The sequence below is a fragment of the Callospermophilus lateralis genome, chromosome 5 (genome assembly GCF_048772815.1).
Source record: "Callospermophilus lateralis isolate mCalLat2 chromosome 5, mCalLat2.hap1, whole genome shotgun sequence".
NCBI lineage: Eukaryota > Metazoa > Chordata > Mammalia > Rodentia > Sciuridae > Callospermophilus > Callospermophilus lateralis.
The window spans coordinates 8,814,889-8,835,439 of NC_135309.1; the positions used below are offsets into that span (position 1 = coordinate 8,814,889).

The following is a 20,551-nucleotide window of genomic DNA, read 5'->3' on the forward strand; positions in this document are numbered from 1 at the left end:
GAAAATTCATGGCCTGACCAGGAGCAAGGAAAAGGAAAGGTTGCAGTGGAGAAACCACTTGCCCAAGAGATCAGTGCAGCTAAGAGCCCTGTGCCACGTGGCAAGACAAGGAGGAACTGGCCTTCAGGGAGCCTCGGAAGTCTGATGCCACCTCACCCCTCCAGTCACAGCCCAGAGGCACCTTCCACAGGCTCCTTACTCGGGGTCACCTCTGCACTGGGGGCCCTGATCTCAGTGCACTGCTCGGTGGTGCCACACAGCTGCAGGTCTCCTAAGCAGACCAGGTGCATGCTGTGCGAGGGGCACACCTGGGCACTCACAGCACGGAGCTTGCAGGTTCAGAGTGCAGAGCCCTTAGGGCAGCTGCTGCTTGACTTACATTGAAAGTTTGCTGCAGGGAGCCCCTGATGGGAAGTTCCTCCTGGAGCTGTGGGTGTGGAGGTGCAGAGAGGTCCTCAGGAAAATCAACACCCCACCAACTGGATTTCGTAGGGTAGAAAAGCTACTGGCATTAGCATGCAGCCTTGCTAGCAGCCAAGGACCAAGAAAGCCACAGGAACGGAGCTGCCCAGGCCTTGGGAGGGTGAACCCCACAGTGTGCACAGGAGGCTAGACAAGAAGAATTTGGGTTGAATTCCTCCCTGCTGGGTTTTGCATGGAGCTGATTGCTCCCCTCTGCTGCTCTGCTTCTCCCTTTGTAGTAGGACTGGTTGTCCTGTCCCCTGTACTTTGGAAGTGTGGGATGATTTTTTAAAGGGGGCTCACACCTGAAGCAGTATTCATTCATTCTTACTGGAGATGTTGGACTTGTACTTTTGAAATTGTGACACAGACATGAGACTTGCAGGGTGAAGGACAGAGAGTAATAGCTTGGGTATGTTCAAGTGCATCCCCCAAAGCTCACATGCTGATGAGGCTTGCTGTTCAGTGCAGCAGTGTGGGTATTGCTGGGATTTGTAAGAGATGGTTCCCATGGGTGGCCACAGGTCCCTGGGTTGCTGTCCTCAGAAGGCTGTCAGGTCACTGATGCCTGCATGAGTTCTCCTGAGAGGTTGGTATTAAGGTTGATGGGGCTCCACCCTGTCTCACTTTCTGTCTGTGAGCTAAGCTCTTGCTCCACATGTGGTCCCACCATCACCAGCCACTGTGATGTTCTGCAGCCAAGAGCCCTGACAAGAACTCAGCAATGCCAGAGCCTTGCCTCTGGACTTGAAAAACTGACCTGAACAAACCTTTTTTTTCCTATAAAGTTAGCCTGCGTTGGGCATTTTATGATAGCATCCAACACAGCAGCTATGATTGTGAACAAAAGTGGAAACATACTTTTCCACCATACTTGAAAGCCCCAAAATTAAAAAATAAAATGCAAAAGTATTTTTTTTTTTTTTTGGCAATGCAGTTACTTACAAGAGAATCTCTTCTTTGTAACAAGATGATATTGAAAAGAATGTTTTACCAAAACTTTCAATGGGATGTCATTTAAATTACTTATAGATACTGAGGACAAGTCTAAAATCTGTCATGGTATATAGCTCTTTAGTCTATAAATAGTTTTTTCACGACCAATCTGATATGTAAATATTTTTCAAGCTTCTATGCAAATGATCTGGTAAAACTTGATAAAACTAATTTTGCAAACAAATTGGGTTTTTCTCTGAATATTTTGTGTATACTGGCTTGATGGTATAGAGAAAGTTATTTCCAAAGAAAAACTACAACACCCATTGTGGTTAGTGGCAGTATTCATTGTTTTCAAATTTATAATACATGTGTATAGATTTGCCTGGATCTGAAATTTTTCTCATCCCCTCTAATATAGCTACACAAGTCTCACTTTGTCCCCTGGGTTGCCTTGAATCAGAACAACTGCACTAACTGAACTGTTATCCTCCTTTTGTTTTTATTCTATATTTTTTCTTTAAAAACTTTGTACCTATTTTCTACCAAACTTCTGCAGAAGTTCAGCTGCTAGCAGCATAATGCTAGCCAGGTTCCTTCAGTTTCTCACCAGTGTCCATCAGAGAGATAAGACTGAATGCAACCTTGGTCTCCAGGAAAGCAGCCTGAGCCACTCCTTCCAGGCCTCTTGCTGTGCCGGTGTGGCTTGGATCTAGACACTGAGTCCTAGTTGACAGTCACTTGTCTCTGAAACAGGACCAGACCAACCACTGGGCAGGTCCATCCTGGCACTGGGAGACAACCAGAACCAGAGACAACACGGCTGAATGACAAGGATCTTACAGAAAGATCTTCATCAAAGGCGGAGGTAGGAATGCTGTCTGCTTAAGATGGAGTCACTTGTCTCAACCCCTGCAAAAATAAACAACGTTAGGAGGCTATGAAAGAAGGAATCCCATGCACTTATGTCTGATAATAACTGTCAACGAGAGACTGTCAGGACCACAACCTGGCACAAAGGCTGCTCTGTGTGTGTGTGTGTGTGTGACATTTGCCCAGCCACTGCTTGCACACCTTGGACTGATGGTAGCACTGTTATTTTTCCTTTTATAGCCAAAGGATTGGGTCATCATTTCTAAGCAACTTTGCTAAACCTCATTTTGCCTTTGAGAATGTTGTCTTGCTCCTCCTTGAATATGGTCATAATTCACCACATAAAGTGATTCCATTGCAGTACTCATCTAGAGTAAGCCTTTTATCTTTGAAAACATTTACAATTTTTGATGGAAAAAGAAAGTCTATATCACACACAAAAAAAATATTATCCTGTTTGGTTTTCCAGATTTTCTTTAAAGATCACATATTTATTGTATGATCAGAAAAAAAATCTAAATAAACCAAGGAACTTTCAAAGAAATATGTATGAACTGGGGATCTGGTTCAGTGGTAGAGTGTGTGCCTGGCATGTATGGATCCCTGGGTTGAATCCGCAGCCAGCACTGCATCATTCATTAATTAAAATAACATGTACATAACAGCTCCTGAGAGCTAATGCCAGATTCCATCCCTGCTGAGCGTCAAGGACATGGTTGCTGACAAGTCACCCACATTAGGTAAAAGCCCTTCACCATAGACAGGCCTCTGCTGCCCAATCCTAGGTATGCTTGGAGATTCGCTGATAGGGAGTGAAGAGTACCCAGTGATCACAGTGAAAGAACTCGATTCAGACCTCCTCCACCCTCATCAGCACTTCTTCATTCTAGGAATCTGAACAGACGTGTTGGTGAGCAGATATATGTAAAACCACGTGTATGGCTTTACTGGGGGGAGGGGGGACACTGAGGATTGAACTCAGGGGCACAGTACACACCAAACACAGGAGAGCCCTCCACATTATTCCCGTACTCATGGGACTAGAGACACCTGCTGGGATTGGCACAGGATCTACAGGGTTGAGGATCTCAGTCCATTACTATGAAAAGCTAGCAGAATAGACTATTCAGGACATCCAACAGTGCCAACTCAGTGCTGACTACAAAATGGGACTCCCTGGCATCTGCTGTCCTGCAAAGCCAGTCGGGGAAGAATGCTGTTTCAATGTGAGCTGATCAGGAGAGGCTGGAGAGACAAGGTTAAAGGCTCCAGGACCCCTGGGACAGTGGAGAGAACTTGCTGATTCCTGGATGTCCCCAAGTGGCTCCTGTAGTGACGGGCATCACTATGGGTTCAGGTGTGCATGTGTTGATGGAAATGCTTATGTTTGGATTCTAGATCCTAATACCAAAACATCATAAAAGAGGGGATGATAGGAAAAATGAAGTGGATGCTTCTGGATTCCATTGGAATGCCTGGTCATTTTTATAATGCTTCTTTGAATGTGTTAAAATTATAATCTCAGGTCCTGGCCATTGCTAATGTGAAAAAACTTACTTATTTATGGGTACTGGTGATTGAACTCTGGGCACTTGACCATGGAGCCACATCCCCAGCCTTATCTGTATTTTTATTTAGAGACAGGGTCTCACTGAATTGCTTAGTGCTTTGCTTTTTCTGAGGCTGCCTTTGAACTCCCAATCCTCTTGCCTCAGCCTCCCAAGCCAATGGGATTACAGGCATGGGCCACTGTGCCTGGCAATTTATGTATTTTTTATTTGTTCTATTTGGTTATACATGAGAGTAGGATGCTTTTTGACACATTGTACACGAAGGGAGTAAAGCTTCTTCCAGCGGCTGAACATGGTGGCAGAGTCACACCGGTAGTGCCATCATGTAAGGTAGTAATGTCCGTCTTATTCCACCGTCCTTCCCATCCCCACACCCCCTCCCCTCACTCCCCTCTGCACAACCCAAAATTCCCTCCAGTTGCTCACACCTTCCTCAAGTGCTCAGGATCATCTTGTGGCTCCTGTTGCATTCACATGGACTCAGTATTTTAGCGCTCATGTTTTTTCTTTTCATTGAGTAATATGTGGTGCATTTTAAAACATTTGAGTAGTATGTGTGAACATTTCCATAAGAGGGAAGCAGAGAACGAGGACCTGGAAATCCACTTCTAAAATCTTGTCCCACTCTTCCTATATTTTCCCAGGCAGAGGCACAGTGACTTAGGTTGAGCTTCCCTTTGAAAACTACAGGGTCCTGTGTCCTCAGTCACTGTCCTGTCTTTTCCTGGGTCTGCCACAAGGTTCCCAGGGCTGCCCTGTGTCCTGCATAGTACAGGGAATTTCAGGCCTGGCATCAGCTCCTCCTAGAGGACAGCCTGAGGGGTGGGAGCAGCTGGAGGCCCTGGGGCTGAGGAGTCTCCTGGGATAGGCCTCATCTGGACAGCTACCCTTTGGGACATGGCTTCCTCCCAGCCCATCCTTTAGAGGCATGTTGTTCAGTGGAATGCTGGTGTCTAGGAGAAGAGAGAGTATTTCTGCCCCCTGGGTTTTTTCAGATTAGTGGAGGAATGAAACTTCTCCCAAGGGAAGCACCCACCCCTGCAGTGCTGTGAACACCTGTGCCATGGTCCAGGGTCTCCTAGGAGGGTGATCGTGGAGCATGTTGGGGAGCAGAAACAGGTGGGAGGATGTTGCAGCTGGTGGGATGGCCTTACTTGACAATTGAGTGTGACATGTTCACAGCTGAGTGAAAAGGTGAAATGTTTTTAAAGAGACTGTAAAAAGTGGATTCCAAAAAAGCACAAGCATATACATGTATGGGTATAAATATATATGTATATATAGTTTTATTTCAATCATTGAAAATTCTTATCTAGCTTTTTTCTTCCCATGAGTGTAGGCAGCAGCACTGAGATTTGCTCCTTTCTTTTGGGTGACTTCAAATGTAATTTGAGACCCTAGACTCAAGAATGCTATTAGAGGAAAGAATTAGAGAAAATGTTTCTCCCATTATTGATACAGAAAATTTTGTCCATGGAACGTCAGGAGTTCAGTGCATTCTCCCTATTACATACAGTTGACCTTGACCAATGTTTTAAATATGTTGCAATTTGTTTCGCTTCCTGTAATGCCATTAATCAAGTCTGAATGTAAATGTCAGCCCACTGGGCATTTTTTTTTCTCTTGGTCCACATCTTGGACCCCTCTGCTCATGCTATACTATTTTGAGTATTAAAATTTGGAAATCCTTTATGTAGGATCACATGTCACTTAACACAGAGATACAGTGTAGAAGTGAACTTTAATGCTGCCACCATTGCACACAGCACAGTGTATTCACACGGTCCTGGATGGAGTGGCCCTCCTCCACCTGGGCTCTGTGGATACTTGGTTTCTAGGCTACAAACCTCCGCAACCTGTTGCTTTACCCGCTGGAGGTGGTAATGCCTTGGCTTTGTCTACACCAGCATCACAACAAAGGCACAGGAATCCCTTTACCACAGACACCCTTGGAATAAAAGGGCCTATCTCTGACCAAAATGTTCTGTGGCCATGACTGTATTGGACAAGCCAACAGTCTGCTATTCAAGGGACTTTGACAATTATGAGACACTTGCCTTTCCTGCAGTGTTTGGCAAGGCAGTTTCTCTTGATTGCTATGAAGTCTGTTTTGGAGAATTATGAAATCTTATATGACTAGCATTTCAAGGAGGTGAACTCTTAGTAACATTAAGTTGTTTCTAAGCCATGTGGCATCTTTTCACTTATCCCACTTTGCTATGACCTTAACCAATAAAATTATTTTTTTCCATTCATTGATTATTACTTGTTTACTAGTTGGTTAAATTTGGTTTGGAGTAAACCACTTGCACACTTCCAGTTGTACTTTTGATGTTACCACAGAGGACGAGCCCAATTCCCAGGTAACAAATAGAGCCAATCGGGATGAGATATTGTCTATCAGGGAAGTTCATTAAAGACTGTGTATTCAGAGGGTTTCTTTGGGAGCGGAGTGGTGCCTGGTAGGTGGGTCTGATCCTGTAGGTGTGACTGAGAATGGAAGAAAATAATACACTTTTAGAAGGAAAGTAGATGTTCAGCAAGTACCAGAGCTGGGCACTACTGGTACACACCTCTAAACTCAGTGACTTGGGAGACTGAGGCAGGAGGATCTCAGATTCAAGGCCAGCCTCAGCCACTCAGTAAGACCTGTCAATGATCACACCTATTCTTGATGAATAGTGCAAAAGACTGAAATAGACAATTTGCTTAACTACCTTCTTATCCTTTGTTACCTACAGAAGCAGATGCTCTGGATACCATTGCAGAACACTGATTCTGGGCAACTGGAATACTATGGACTGAGAACTCTAAAACCATGAGCCATCATAAATCTTTGCTCCTCTAATTTGTTTTTGTCATGTATTTTGGTCACATGATAAAAAGTTGCCTAACACAAGGTCATTAATGTCACATTCTGGCAAATAAATTTGTCTATATTATGTACATGTCCTGAAATTTTTGTAGGTGAATTTAAAGGTGATGGAGTCATTAACCTGATGGAGAAAATGTTTTTGTTTTTGTTTTATTTTGTTCAGGGATTGAACCCCAAGGCACTTAACCACTGAGCCATATCTCAAGCCCTTTCTGTATTTTATTATTTTTTATTATTTTTTTATTTTTTAAATTAATTTTTATTGTAGGTTGTTCAAAACATTACATAGTTCTTGATATATCATATTTCACACTTTGATTCAAGTGGGATATGAGCTCCCATTTTTACCCCATATACAGATTGCAGAATCACATCAGTTGCACAACCATTGATTTACATATTGCCATTCTGGTGTCTGTTGTATTCTGCTGCCTTTCCTATCCTCTACTATCCCCCCCTTTCTGTATTTTATTTAGAGTCAGGGTCTTAGTTGCTTAGAGCCTTGCTGAGTTGCTGAGGCTGGCTTTGAACTCACAATCCTGAGCCATTGGAATTACAGGTGTGCACCACCATGTCTGGCCAGAGAAAAAGGCAGCACAGCATTCAGGCAGTGGCATGGATATTGCTTAAACTTAGTCTAGTTTATTGTGAGAACTGGAAGCAAAAAAAGAAAAAATTTGAAAAACATGCAATTTGGCTGTGAAATAAATACATGCAAAACTGGGACCAAGGGAAGTTTGGTTGCTGAAGAGATTATAGCTGTTTAATGGAAGATTCTTACTGAGCACAGTGACAATAGGAAAGGTGCCTTGAGGCATCCCAGGAATCCTCTCAGGCTCAAGGGTGTAATCCTCTACACTAGTTTGAAAGAAATTGCCTTAGCAACAGACTGGGGATCCTTGCTTACATCAAGGTACTTCGAGAATTGTTTCCCCAGTATTGCCTTAACCATCCTTGCCATTTAGACACCCATGCCACTGCAGCCGTGGTCTGAGAGTGACCAGCTCCTCCTGGAGCTGACAGCATACTTGGGCATCATCCATGTCATGTTGGCTTGGCAGGAATGTGGGATGGTGGAGCTACAGGGTCACAGAGGCTTCTCCGGAGATTTCCAAGAAGGCCTGGGAGGCCAAGCACTTTGTGTCAGGGAGGGGCTTCTTGCATAAAGTGCCTGCAAGGGTGATGCATGAAGCTGAGAAAGTGACACTTCAGCTGCAGAGGAGACCCCAGGAATTAAGGGTGTCTGAAATCTGGACTATCTGCTGAATAAAACTGGTCAGGGAGCAGAGCCAGCCTAAGAGAGAGGTCTTGTTGGCAACAAGGTCATGGGGAAATGCTGCCCAGGCCCTCTGGAGCTAAGCTCTTGCCACAGCATGCTTCAGATGGTAGACACAAGCTACAGGAGGAGACCAGCGCTGGCACACCTGCCCCTCTCAGTGGGGAGGACTCTCTTTCCACTCCAGAGCAGGGTCAGTCTACCCAGGCTTTTGCTGCGGGGGAGGCTCACTCACAGTAGGGAGGCCAGTGTGTTTTGCTCACTCTACTCATTTAATTGACAACCTCAACCAAAACACTCTCATGGAAACACCTAGAATGACAGTTGACCAAGTATCTGCACAGCTGGTGGCACTCAAGTTGACAAGGTCAGTCATCACAGTGGGTGTTAGGGATTTTACAAGGCCAAGGAGATGGAGCCTGGTGGGGTCAGTGGTCCAGTCAAGGAACAGAGAAATTCAGGGAGCACAGCTCTGGGCTTGGAACCTCCTTTATGACAACACAGTGTGCTTCAGCCCAGCTTCTGCATCTGCTCCCCCACTGAATTCAATATTAACAGGTCCATATGATTTTAACCAGAACCTTAATGGATAGGGTACTGATATTACTTCAATTTTTGTAATTTTTATTAAATCTGATTGTAACCTTTTTAAATGAACATTTAATGTCATTTCTTACTATAACATTTAAACCATTACCACCACTGTTTCCAATATCAATAATAATAATAGTAATTATTATTATTATTATTATCTTGCAACACAGGGGTCTGAGCTGAAGGGCATTCTATCACTGAGCTACATTACCAGACTTTTTGTCTTTTGAGCAAGGTCTTGGTAAGTAAACCAGACTGGCCTGGAACATGCAACCTCCTACCTAAACTTCTGGAGTCACTAGGATTAGTCATGCACCACCATACTCAGATTATTTCCAAACTTTTTAATATCCCAAATTGTTTCTACCTATTGACTTTTGTAACTAATGTTTCAGCAGACATTGGTGTCCAAACAATAATCTGTTTGGGAACCAGTTTTCAATTTTTTTTGTGTGTGTATACACCCAGGAATAGAAATGCTAGGTGATAGGATGATTCTAGGATGAGCATTTTGAGTGAACTGCACACTGTTCTGTGCAGTGGCCACATCATTTTCCATTCCCTCCAGGGATGATGGATGGGGGATTATTTCCATTGATCCACATCTTCACCAGTGTTCATTTTCCAGACATATATATCCTAGAACGCATGGACCAGTATCTCATTGTGGTTCTGGTCTGCATTTCCTTAATGACTACTGACATTAAGTATTTCCCTTTGCTTACTCTCATTGTTTATCTTGTGTGTTGAAAAACCATTTAAGCCATTTACCCATTTGTCCACTTGAGAATTGGATTATCTTTTTCTTCTTGTGTTGAAGGAATTATTGTTGGACACAATACCTTTATTTTATTTTTTTTTATGTGGTGCTGAACATTGAACTCAGGGCCTTACATGTTCTGGGTGAGTGCTGTACCACTGAGCCACAACCCCAGCTCCCTAAACTCTTAATTTATAATGTCCAAATGTATTGGACATTAAAACATTATTTTTTTAAATATTAAAATCACCTTATTCCCAAGTGACTTGGGAAACATTTGCACCTTCCTGCACCCACACCCACTCCCACCAGTCTGAAGAGTGCATCTTGTTCTCTTTAACCTTGACTCATTGTTTAAAACACTTCTGATGTCCTTTCTTTCTTATCTGTGGGCATTTTGCTTGAACTCCAGGGTTTGGTGGTGGAGAAACGTCAAATCATATCCTAACATTTGTAGAGTCTGTGAAGTTCTGGTATAAGCACAGATTTTAAATCAGCTCCAATGATCTTTTAGGTTGTCATAAGTATAAACCATTTGAAAGTCCCCTCCAATCCTGTTCCTGTTTTCAATCTTTTCATTGTTTTTCCATGATTTTTCCCTTGTGAGAATCATAATGAGAAGATAATGTAGAACTGACTATATAAGGCAATTAACTTTTTCTTGGTAATTGCACAAGTGTCTGAAAATTCTTGATTTTGATAAATTGATAAAATTCAATCTCTTTTGGGGAGACAGAGATAGAGGTACAAATGGAGAGAAAGAAAAAAACTGAATCAAGAATTAAGAGTTTAGGGGGCTGGGGTTGTGGCTCAGTGGGTAGAGCACTTGCCTAGAACGTGTGAAGCCCTGGATTCAATCTTCAGCACGACATAAAAATAAATAAATAAAATAAAGGTATTGTGTCCAACTAAAAAATAAATATTAAAAAAATAAGTGGCCGTGTAACCAATATGATTCTGCAACCTGTATACTTGGAAAAATAAGAAATTATACCCTATTTGATTCAAATGAATGATATGTCAAGATCATTTATTGTTATGAGCAACTAATAAAAAAAGAATTAAGAGTTTAGTAAAATATAAGATTATATTTATCATTCAGTTGCTTCTGAATATGACTTTCACTTTTGGGAACCAAATATGAAACTATGAACATTGACATGAACCTATGTATAGTCTTCACATTTCAAAATTTAAAAAAAAATAAAATACATAATAAATTTTTTCTTCTTCAGAAGTTCAGGCTGGAAGCAATTACTTCATGGTAGACTTCATAAATTGTGAATACACTATAACTCTTGGGGTTTTGTATATGGCACTTTGGTTCAGCCTCTTCAACAAAAAGTAGATTTTATCCAAATAATACATGACTGCACCATCTCAATAAGAAAGCTTGCTTCTTTGCTCCTTTAATAAAACGTCATTTTTTGTATCCCAAAGTTTCATGGAATCAAGGTATCAACTCTGAATTACAGTCGGTTTTCTTGTGTTACAAATAAGCCAGTACATCAGGACACAGTATTCTCAGGTTTAAACTGTTGGGTTGTCAGAAAATGGCCACATGTTATTTCACAGTATATTGTACATATTCCATGACCTCTTTGTGTGTGTGCATGTACAAACAATGCCTGTGAAAATGAACAATTTCTACGTGCGAGGGAAATATGTGTTTTGAAACAAATTTTTCTCAGGTAATATGAAGTATGGTGTGTCAGAAAACCTGGAAAGTGTGGGTAACATATTCTTTAGAATAAATAGAAGTTTTCAGGTGGAACAGAATGCTAGGTAGAAATAGTGGGTACTGATCCAATTGTAATCTGCACATGAGAATGTTTCCCAGTGAATTCTACTCTTAAGCAGTTACCATGTACTGACAAAAACTTAGAAAAGAAAGAACGAGAACATGACAGTTGATGATATGGTTGGAAAGAGTGTAGGGTTTTCTAAAGGTAGAGCCCAGAATCCTGGGGTACATAAGAATGGAAAATGTCACTGTGCCTTCAGCACTTGAGCCTCTTCTCAGGTCCCTGTTCTCTGGACAGGAGGAGCAAACTGAAAACAGGCCACCTGTGAGCTCATCCTTGCTATCTGAGGTTACAACTACGGCCATGACCGTCCTGACCCCGACGCCTTCCCGTTACCATGGTCCTCAACGCTCCTTTGACATCTTTGTTTCTCAGAGTGTAAATAATGGGGTTTAAAAGCGGAGTGACTATGGTGTAGAAAAGAGAGACGAACTTCCCCTGGTTCTTGGAGCCACTTCTGGCTGGTTGAAGGTACATGAATATGATGGTGCCATAGAAGATGACGACGACAACCAGGTGTGACGAGCAGGTGCCAAAGGCTTTTCTGCGTCCAGCAGCTGATTTGATTCTGAGCACTGCTTGAGTTATGAAGCCATAGGAGACTAGGATGAGGGACACAGGGACAATTAGAAAGATTACACTGGCCACAAAGAGTTCTGCCTCATTGAATGTCGTGTCCACACAGGCCAGTGTGATCAGCACAGGCACCTCACAGAAAATGTGGTCCAGCTTGCGATGACCACAAAGGGGCAGTTGCAGAGTGAGGGAGCACTGAATCAGGGAGGTCACGAGGCCACTGAGCCATGCTGTGCTGGCCAGGGATGCGCAGAGCTTCGGATGCATGATGGCTGTGTAGTGCAGTGGCCGGCAGACAGCAGCATAACGATCGTAAGCCATGACCGCCAGGAGGATACACTCAGATGAACCCAACCCCATGGCCACATAGAGCTGGGCCACACACCCAGCATAGCTCACGGTCTTGTCGCTCCTGTTCATGGTAACCAGCAGCTGTGGGGCCACGCTGGTGGTGAAGCAGATGTCCACACAAGAGAGGTTGCTGAGGAAAAAGTACATTGGGGTGTGCAGTCTGGGGTCCAGGCAGGACACTAGTATGATGGCAGCATTCCCCAGAAGGTTCAATATGTAAAAGTGCAAAATGATAACAAAGAGGAGCCTCTCCAGCCGGGGCTGATCTGAAAATCCCAAGAGAAGAAATCCCTTTTCTGTGCTGCTGTTGGTGTCCTCCATTTCCCTGCAGCTTTCCTTCACAAAATGACTAATGTCCTGGAGAAAGAAGGCAATGTGGTCAGCCTTGGTGACCCAGGTTTTTTGCAGCGTGACTATGTCCCTGATGTTGCCCCTGGATCTGTCATATAGACCTGTAGCCCTCTCCTCCAAACTTGCCCATCTGCAGGAAATGCTTTGCTCCTTTTTTCCTTCAATAAGATCTGACCCAAGCAACAAATTTAATATTTGTTTTATTTATGTTCATTTGCATATATTCATTTCCTTTGCTTATTTTTGTGTTCTGCCTATTTTACACAATACATTTGTGCCTTAAAGTTATACATCTATGAAGAAAGTGACCCAGTGTTCTTTTTATACAAATGTTTTATTCTATGGGCATATGAAACTTGAGCAACTTTCAAAAGCTAATAATAAAAGTGATTATTGTCAAATAGCAAATCAAATTAAAATGCAGAATGTGTAAAATGAAAACTGTGTGTATATTGTTGCAAATCTGTAACATCTATGTAAAACTATGTGTAAAAACAAAATCAAAATTAACAAGAAACACGGATAAAATAGAAGACTAAGAAAAATTATATACACAACCACTTTTAGCCAACTGGCATCAGAAGCACAGTTTTCATCACATGTGTTTGTCCACATAGAAAATGTGGGTTCCAGTGAGAAAATGCTCTGTGTGTGGCTGGTGATGACCCTTGCCCTACCCCCTGAGCTTCTCAAAGATGCATAGCAGATACGTTGGTTGTGTGTGTCTGTATCAGGGATGAAGATGATCAATGTGACCCATGTAGGCGTCTTACACTTCAACTCTGAGTACTTCACTGCACTTGGAGAACTTGTAGAGATAGGTAGGAATATGTGTATCAGGGAGGTATATAATAGAAAATGATGATATGGAGAGAGATCATCATAAAACTTCATGGGATACTACCTTATTTATGAAACTAAGTGAAGATTTCTCCGAAGTCAGAAGCTATGGAATTGAAGTCTTTTTTTTTTTTTTTTTTTTCTCATGGCCATGTTGAAACAAAATGATCCAAACTCCCTCTGTGGTCAAGAAATCATATAAAAACAGTCTTTATTTGAGCAGGGAACATTTAGGGGAAAATAAAAAAAGTTCCTAAAAACATTTTGTTCATTCATTGCTAGTGTTGCTGATACAGAGAACTATTAGAATTCAACTGCCAAAGGATGCTATTTAAAGTTGATAGATCAAGTAGTGGAATAGGAGGCATATTTAGGGAGATGGTAATAAACACTAAGAAATATTGACCAAAATTGAATGATAAAAAGAGGAGCAGAGTGGAGCGTTCCAGAAGCTGCTTTCTTCCTCCTTATGTTGGGGAGCCAACAGGCCTTGTATCCATAAGAAGACCGTAGGTAAGTTGGTCTTCACAAAATGACTTTATAAAGGTATAGTTATAAGGAAAATAATGCAAATACAAATGCCTTATTAAGTTTAAAAGCATTGATAGTAGACCACATAGTGAAAGACTTTTTAAAATAGGAAGAAAATATAACACAAAATGTGAGAGACCCCAAACTTACTGGACATTTCATTAAACATCAAAGGGCTTTACATACCTGCTAAAGGCATAAGGTGACCAACACTGCCTCTCTACTTGTGACACAATGTGACCAATGTCTTCCGCTGATCTAGGTCTTGTCTCTGCTGCTCGGTTATCTGAGAAAATTTCTATTACCGGTGATTATGAAATAGTGCTCTGTTCCTCACCCTACTTTATTCTTCTTCTATACAATATTAACAATCCCCACAGTATTTTTTACATTTATTTGTTCATTATCTCTGAGAACAGAAAGTAAGATTCATAAAATGAGATATTTTACCTATTTTCCCAATAGTGTCTCTTGAAAGACGACCACTGTTCCAACCTCAGAGTAGAGGCTCAAAAATATTATTCCTTAAGTGTATTTGGTCATTTTGGGGGGAGGAAAGGATTGAGTCAAGGATAATCATTAAGGACTCCAAATATGTACTGCTAGAAAGAGAGTGAAAAGAGAACATGTCAATGTTACTTTTAAAATAAAATCTACTCATATTGAAAGTATTAGTAAGGCCTAAATAAGTGGTACTACATTCACCCATGATAACTAGTTTCATGCTGACAGATTTTTCTTTTAAATGTCTTAAGAGTAATTAGTTATAAATTTTAAGAAATATGTATGATACATTTTTTTCTACATCACTAAAAATTGATCAAAGGTAATTCCTTCAAATAACATTAAGTCATGGCTAGGAATAGGGAGTAAACAGTTGTCAGTCATCTTCTACACATACACACACACACACACACACACACACACACACACACACATACACACACATACGCACATACACACACTGAATGTCTTTCCTTAGCTTGAGAGAAGATAGGGAGACAAACAATATACACTTATTATTAGCCACTCAGTATTTATGAAATGGCAAAATACTGAGATATTTCAAATACTAAAGATATGTGAGGTTCTATCAAACTTTTGAATACATGGGTGTATATGTTTTATTTTGTGTATATGCTTATGTTTTTGTAAATAGAGAATTATTTCACATCATGTTGGCATTTTCTTTTTTTTTTTTTTTGCATTTTCTTCTATTAGTCCTTCAGATGCAAATATTTTCAACTTTGTTTTTAAAAGAATTTCTCAAACTGAACATTCTGATTACTACCCATCTCATGCTGTCAAGCCATGTCATTTTCTCAGAGTCAGGTTTTCATAAGCAAAGTTGACCATTCTACTTCTTACTCGTCCCCAACCCTTTATTTTCCTGTTCCAGCCTTCAGAGCTGCTAGACCCTTGAGCTTGCTGTTCGTCATCTGGGGCTCCGTGAAGAGTTCTGACGAGTGGTGATTATGGGGCAAGAGAGGTGGGAAGGATTCTGGGCAGCTGTGGTATTTCTGTCCATGGGTCTTAACTACAGGTTTGTCAAAGATTGTTTGAACTCTAGCCAGTTAGCTTCAGAATTAGCATTGTGGTCTAAGAAGGTCAAGATAACAATTAAATTCAGAAGAGGAACAAGCTTTCTGATGCCAACAGCATTCTCTCTGCCTGTCCCATAGCCTTGGGTCACATTTCACTAACTTCTTCACTGGAGCTCTGGTCCCACAGATATGGAGTCTGCAAGGAGTTTTAGAGACCATTGCACCACACTATGCCTAGAGCAGAACACTGCGCTGTGCACCTAGATGTCTGAGAAGCACACATCCATTGTTTTTAACCCGATAACTACTGTCCTTAGCCAGGCCCAGAATTCAGCTGAACAGACACCATCTGAGCATGGTGAAAGACTGCTGTGAAGCCAAAACTTTGCTACACCAAAGAAATGTCTGGAAAAAAGTCCAAGTCATCTTTATAGTGTAATGTGGACAGGCACAAACCCCTGTGGTTTGAAAGGTATTTCTTTTGAGGCATTTAGACAACATGTAACTAGTAACTCTCATCCATGAGAACTAAACCATGTCAGTTACAATATCAGTGTTTGCCAAAGACTGCTCTGTATAATAAGGGATTATCTTATCTGATCTACTTGACATGACCCTACACAGTAATACCATCTACTTGAGATTTGGGAAAGCTGACTGCAATTCTACCCTTCACTAACCTACATAACCATGAGCATGGACTTTCTGGATTGGAGATGGGTTAGGGTTAGCAAGAAATTTCAATGACACTGCAATTTTTATTTTGCAACCAATTTGCCAGTTAATATCCATTAACACATCTAAATTGATCTTACAGAAAATGTCAACACTTTACATGCAGAATTTAAGATTCATACTTCAATCTATCAAAATTCACATTAGAATACCTGATGTGGATGATGCCAGCTTCTTCTTTCTGGTTAGAAAACATTTCTCTGATTCCAATGATAAATTTCAGATGATATAGACAGGGAAAAAAGTAAAATGCTAAAAAATATAGAAGATTTAATGGAAGGAGAAAAGGAACAGACGACTCCCTTTTCCTCCTATGCAGGAGTTCAGATATATGACCTACTTATTTTGGATAGTTGTGTATTTGGAGATCAGGAAAGTAAAATTCATAGAAAAGCATGTGCTGTGCTCACCAACTCCGACATAATGAATGTTTCTGAGAGTAGGGCCTCCCTATAGGGGGGTTAAGAGCTTACTTTTAGGGTATGTTTTATTTACATTGGTAACTCCATAGGGACCACCATCCCAAATCGCCAATTAAACTTTGGGAGGCTCAATAGAGATTTTATGGTCCTGGGAAGACTGCTTTTGGGAATAGAGACTTATAGTCCAATTGACCAATGATCACAACAGAAATCTAAGTACAAAAACATGTACATTTAAATTTTTAAAAATGGGAGTTTTATTTTTAATATTCAATAGAAATATTTTTATTCATCAACAAAATTTTCAGATGGGAAGTTAAAACTGAATTGATTTATTCAATAAATGAAAACAATAAGATAAATATAAAGAAAAATACCATATGGAAACAAAAATAGTTTAGAAGAGAGGGAAATATTTAAGGGAATTAAAATTCATATTGGCTCAGAAATTGGGTTATTTTATCTGGAATTATGAGATTATTTTTCCAAGTAGGTGCAAATGACCAGAATTTTTTTTATTTTAATGTTTTTTAGTTATAGTTGGACACAATATTTTTATTTTATTTTTATGTGGTGCTGAGGATGGAACCCAGTGCCTCATATATGCTAAGTGAACGCTCTACTTCTGAGCCACAACCTAAGCCCCAGAAATCTTTTTTAAATTTAAAGTCAATGTATCTCTTTTTTTTTTTTGTACTGAGGTTGAACTCAGAGGCACTCGTCCACTGAGCCACATCCCCAGCTCTATTTCGTATTGTATTTAGAGATGGGTCTCACTGAGTTGCTTAGTGCCTCATAGTTACTGAGACTGAGGCTGGGTTTGAACTTGCAATTCTCCTATCTCAGTCTCCCAAGCCCATAGGATTACAGACATGCACCACTGCACCCAGCTACCTTGTTGTTGTTGTTTTTAAATATTTTCTTTTAGTTGTACTTAGACACAATACCTTTATTTTATTTATTTATTTTTATGTGGTGCTGAGGATCGAGCCCAGTGCCTGCATGTGCTAGGTGAGCGCTCGACCACTGAGCCACAACCCCAGCCCCTAAAGTCAATGTATCTTCATGGAATTTCTGTGTACTTATCACTATTATTACTTATGTCATGATTATTAGTAATAGAAATAAACAAATGCCTAGAATTTTCCTTCAAAGGTGGGTGGGAGATCAAGGAGCAGGAGACACCATAGATTCAGATCTTCATTTTACACTTGCATAACTTGAACTTCAGAGAATTGAAGAGCCACAGCCAACTTACACTGATCGTGTAAGGAGAGCAAAAAGTAAGCTTTCACTTTTATACAAGACAAGGATTTCAACACCAGTTTGTTTTTCCCATATCGTAGCCAAGACTCGACTGCCTGCTGCACATTGGATCATTTCTCTCTCTCAAACTCTACTTATTCTTTGGATGAATTGTTGCTCCAAATAATAGACATTTTTACAATTTTCAGGTTAAGGGAAAAAAAGTGCCAATGGGAAAAAATACATCTTTATTATTGTCCACAAATGTGCATGTAATTTCTGCCACTGGTGTCACTCATGTGGATGCATCCACGTGTAATCCTGTTACAGATCTATCCCCATGCACTCCATTCTTGTTGAGGTCCACTTCTACTCATTTTATTATTACCTGTCATTTGTAGCATACTGTAGGACATTTCCCCGTGTGGGACAATTTGCTATAGTCTGGATCTTAAATGTTCCCCAAGGCACAGTGTTAAAGGCTCCCCTCAGCTGTCGCTGATGGAAGTGTGAAACTTTCAGAGGAGCAACAAGGTGGGCAGCCTCAAAGGAGATTACTGAGTGCTGGCCTCTTCCTTGCCCTTAGCTGGTAGCCACCCCACGGTGAGCTTCTTCCTCCACCATGTATTCCTTAAATTTCTGCCTTCCTTGCACTGATTTTGATCAATTTCGTTTGTTGTGCTTTAGTGTAGCTTTTTAATGGTCTTTGTGTTTTCATATTGCCATGCATTTTGGATTGGTGAAATTGAAGTACTTTTTATAAAACATCTAATATTTGTTATCATAATTTCAAATGCGTTTTCTGAGCTCAGTTTTCTTTCTTAGGTACATTAATGACATGTTTTGATTTTTTTTTTTTTTTTTTAGTACCAGGGATTGAACTCAGGGACGCTTAATCACTGAGCCACATTCCCATCCTTTTATATTTTACTTTGAGCAGCATCTCACTGAGTTGCTTACAGCTTCACTAAATTGCTAAAGCTGGCTTTGAACTCTAGATCCTCCCACCTCAGCCTCCAGAGTCGCTGGGATTACAGGCATGTACCACCATGCCTGGCTGTTTTGATGACTTTTAAAATGTCATCCAACTCTGTATTTTTCTTTTAAATTCTATTATTCCTGAGTTTTATTTTGAATATTTTCTATTACTATACTATTACCACTAACTTTTTTAGTAAATCTGCAATGGATGATTTATTATTAATCTTATACCACATTAATTTCACTTCACGTGATTATAAATTTTATTTCTGGAATTTTATTTGGATTATCTTATCCTTCACGTCTCAACTTAATCTTTTGAACATACAGAGTTATAATAACTCTATTATTTATGTTTCTTATTGTTCTTCTGTTTAGGTAAGTTTTAATAAGTGAGCTGCTCTTCATCATGTGCTGAGTTTTCTGTGTGTGTGTGTGTGTGTGTGTGTGTGTGTGTGTCTAGTTATCCTTGACTAGATGTAAGATCTCATCCATTTCACCCTTTTAATGTGGATTATTTTGCATTCTTATTAATATACTCAAGCATTGTTCACAGTCACACTTTAGCTGCTGGAGGGCACCAGGTCTTTAGGGTCTTTAGGATTTGTGGGCATGCCTGGGACAATGTTGGTACTGAAGTGAATCACTCCTGAACACAGAGGCCAGTCTGCTGCGCTGTGGTACCACTCGCTCTCTGGATCGCCAGGTGCTGCGCTCCAGCTGCTAGGTACAGGCACAGCTGCTCAGCCCTGCAGGGGTTCAGCACTGCTTCCCAGGATGCTTTCTGAGGCCTTTATTGGCCTGGGAAGACTTCCCACATGCATGTGCAGAGCAAAGCCCTGCTGAGAATTTGGAGTCGCTGCTCTTCAGAGTCCCAGGATGCTTTCTTTGCAAAGCTCATTTATTTTATATTATTTTTTTTTTTTGGGGGGGGCGTGAAGAGCCCAAGCAGACTTAGGCTTTATTCCTTTGGCAAACTGCAGAGAGCAGGAGCCAAACACTCTGCCAGGCATCAAAGGCCCTCCTGGGCTGGGAGAATCACAAGCTCCCGTTCCACTTCACCAACTGGTTTCTGCTCCTTCCTCTTCCTGTCCCCTCTCACCATCACCTTTGCTGGAGCTGAAGGTTCCTGGGCAGGCTGTAGGCACAGGTGACCTGCTGTTGGGATCCTGGAGGATGAGGCATTTGCCGTCCAGCCCCACTCAGAAGTCAGAGATGCAGCGCAGGATGCCCCAGGCGTTCTCCACACTCAGCTTGGTTTCCCTGGCAACCTCACTGGGCTTGAACTGCTGGGCGCCCAGGACAATGTGGTGCGAGGAATCCCTCACATGGTACATGATGCGTAACCAGGCTCCAGGCACCTGAATCCAGCCAGCAATGCACAGCAGGTCCACAATGCCAACCTGTGGCTGCTGTCCTTCAGCTCAGCAGCAGTGATGGCCCGTGCTGAGAGTCTGGCTTCTGACGCCAACCAACACCATGACAGTGCCTGGAACCCCATAGCAAGTGTCTTGATGTTGATAAAGGACACTCCCATGGGCTCCATTCAGGACGCCACCTGCTCTCACAGACAACAGGTCAATATTGACATTTAGTGTTGTGGGGCCCAGAATACTGTGACAGAGCCTTGACAGCATTGCCACCAGGTGTGAGAAGCCACTGTGGAGCCTCAAGGGGGTCTGTCTTGCACACTGTCACTACTGCAGATGCCTCTGGAAGCTGGCAGACCCAGGGGAACATATCTGCCACTGGTGCCATCCTGGCCACACTGAAGAGCGGCTCCCCTATTGACAGTGCACTCCCGGTCATTGTCATTCAGAGAG

The 20,551-nt window shown here is 41.5% G+C and overlaps 1 protein-coding gene across 1 annotated transcript; it reads right to left on the reverse strand.

The window, feature by feature from the left end:
- Nucleotides 1–11,431: 11,431 nt before the first annotated feature.
- On the reverse strand, nucleotides 11,432–12,400 carry LOC143400227 (olfactory receptor 2G6). The gene has a single exon (XM_076857532.1). The coding sequence runs from the start codon at nucleotides 12,398–12,400 to the stop codon at nucleotides 11,432–11,434; it is 969 nt and encodes a 322-aa protein (XP_076713647.1).
- Between the last annotated feature and the right edge of the window lie 8,151 nt (nucleotides 12,401–20,551).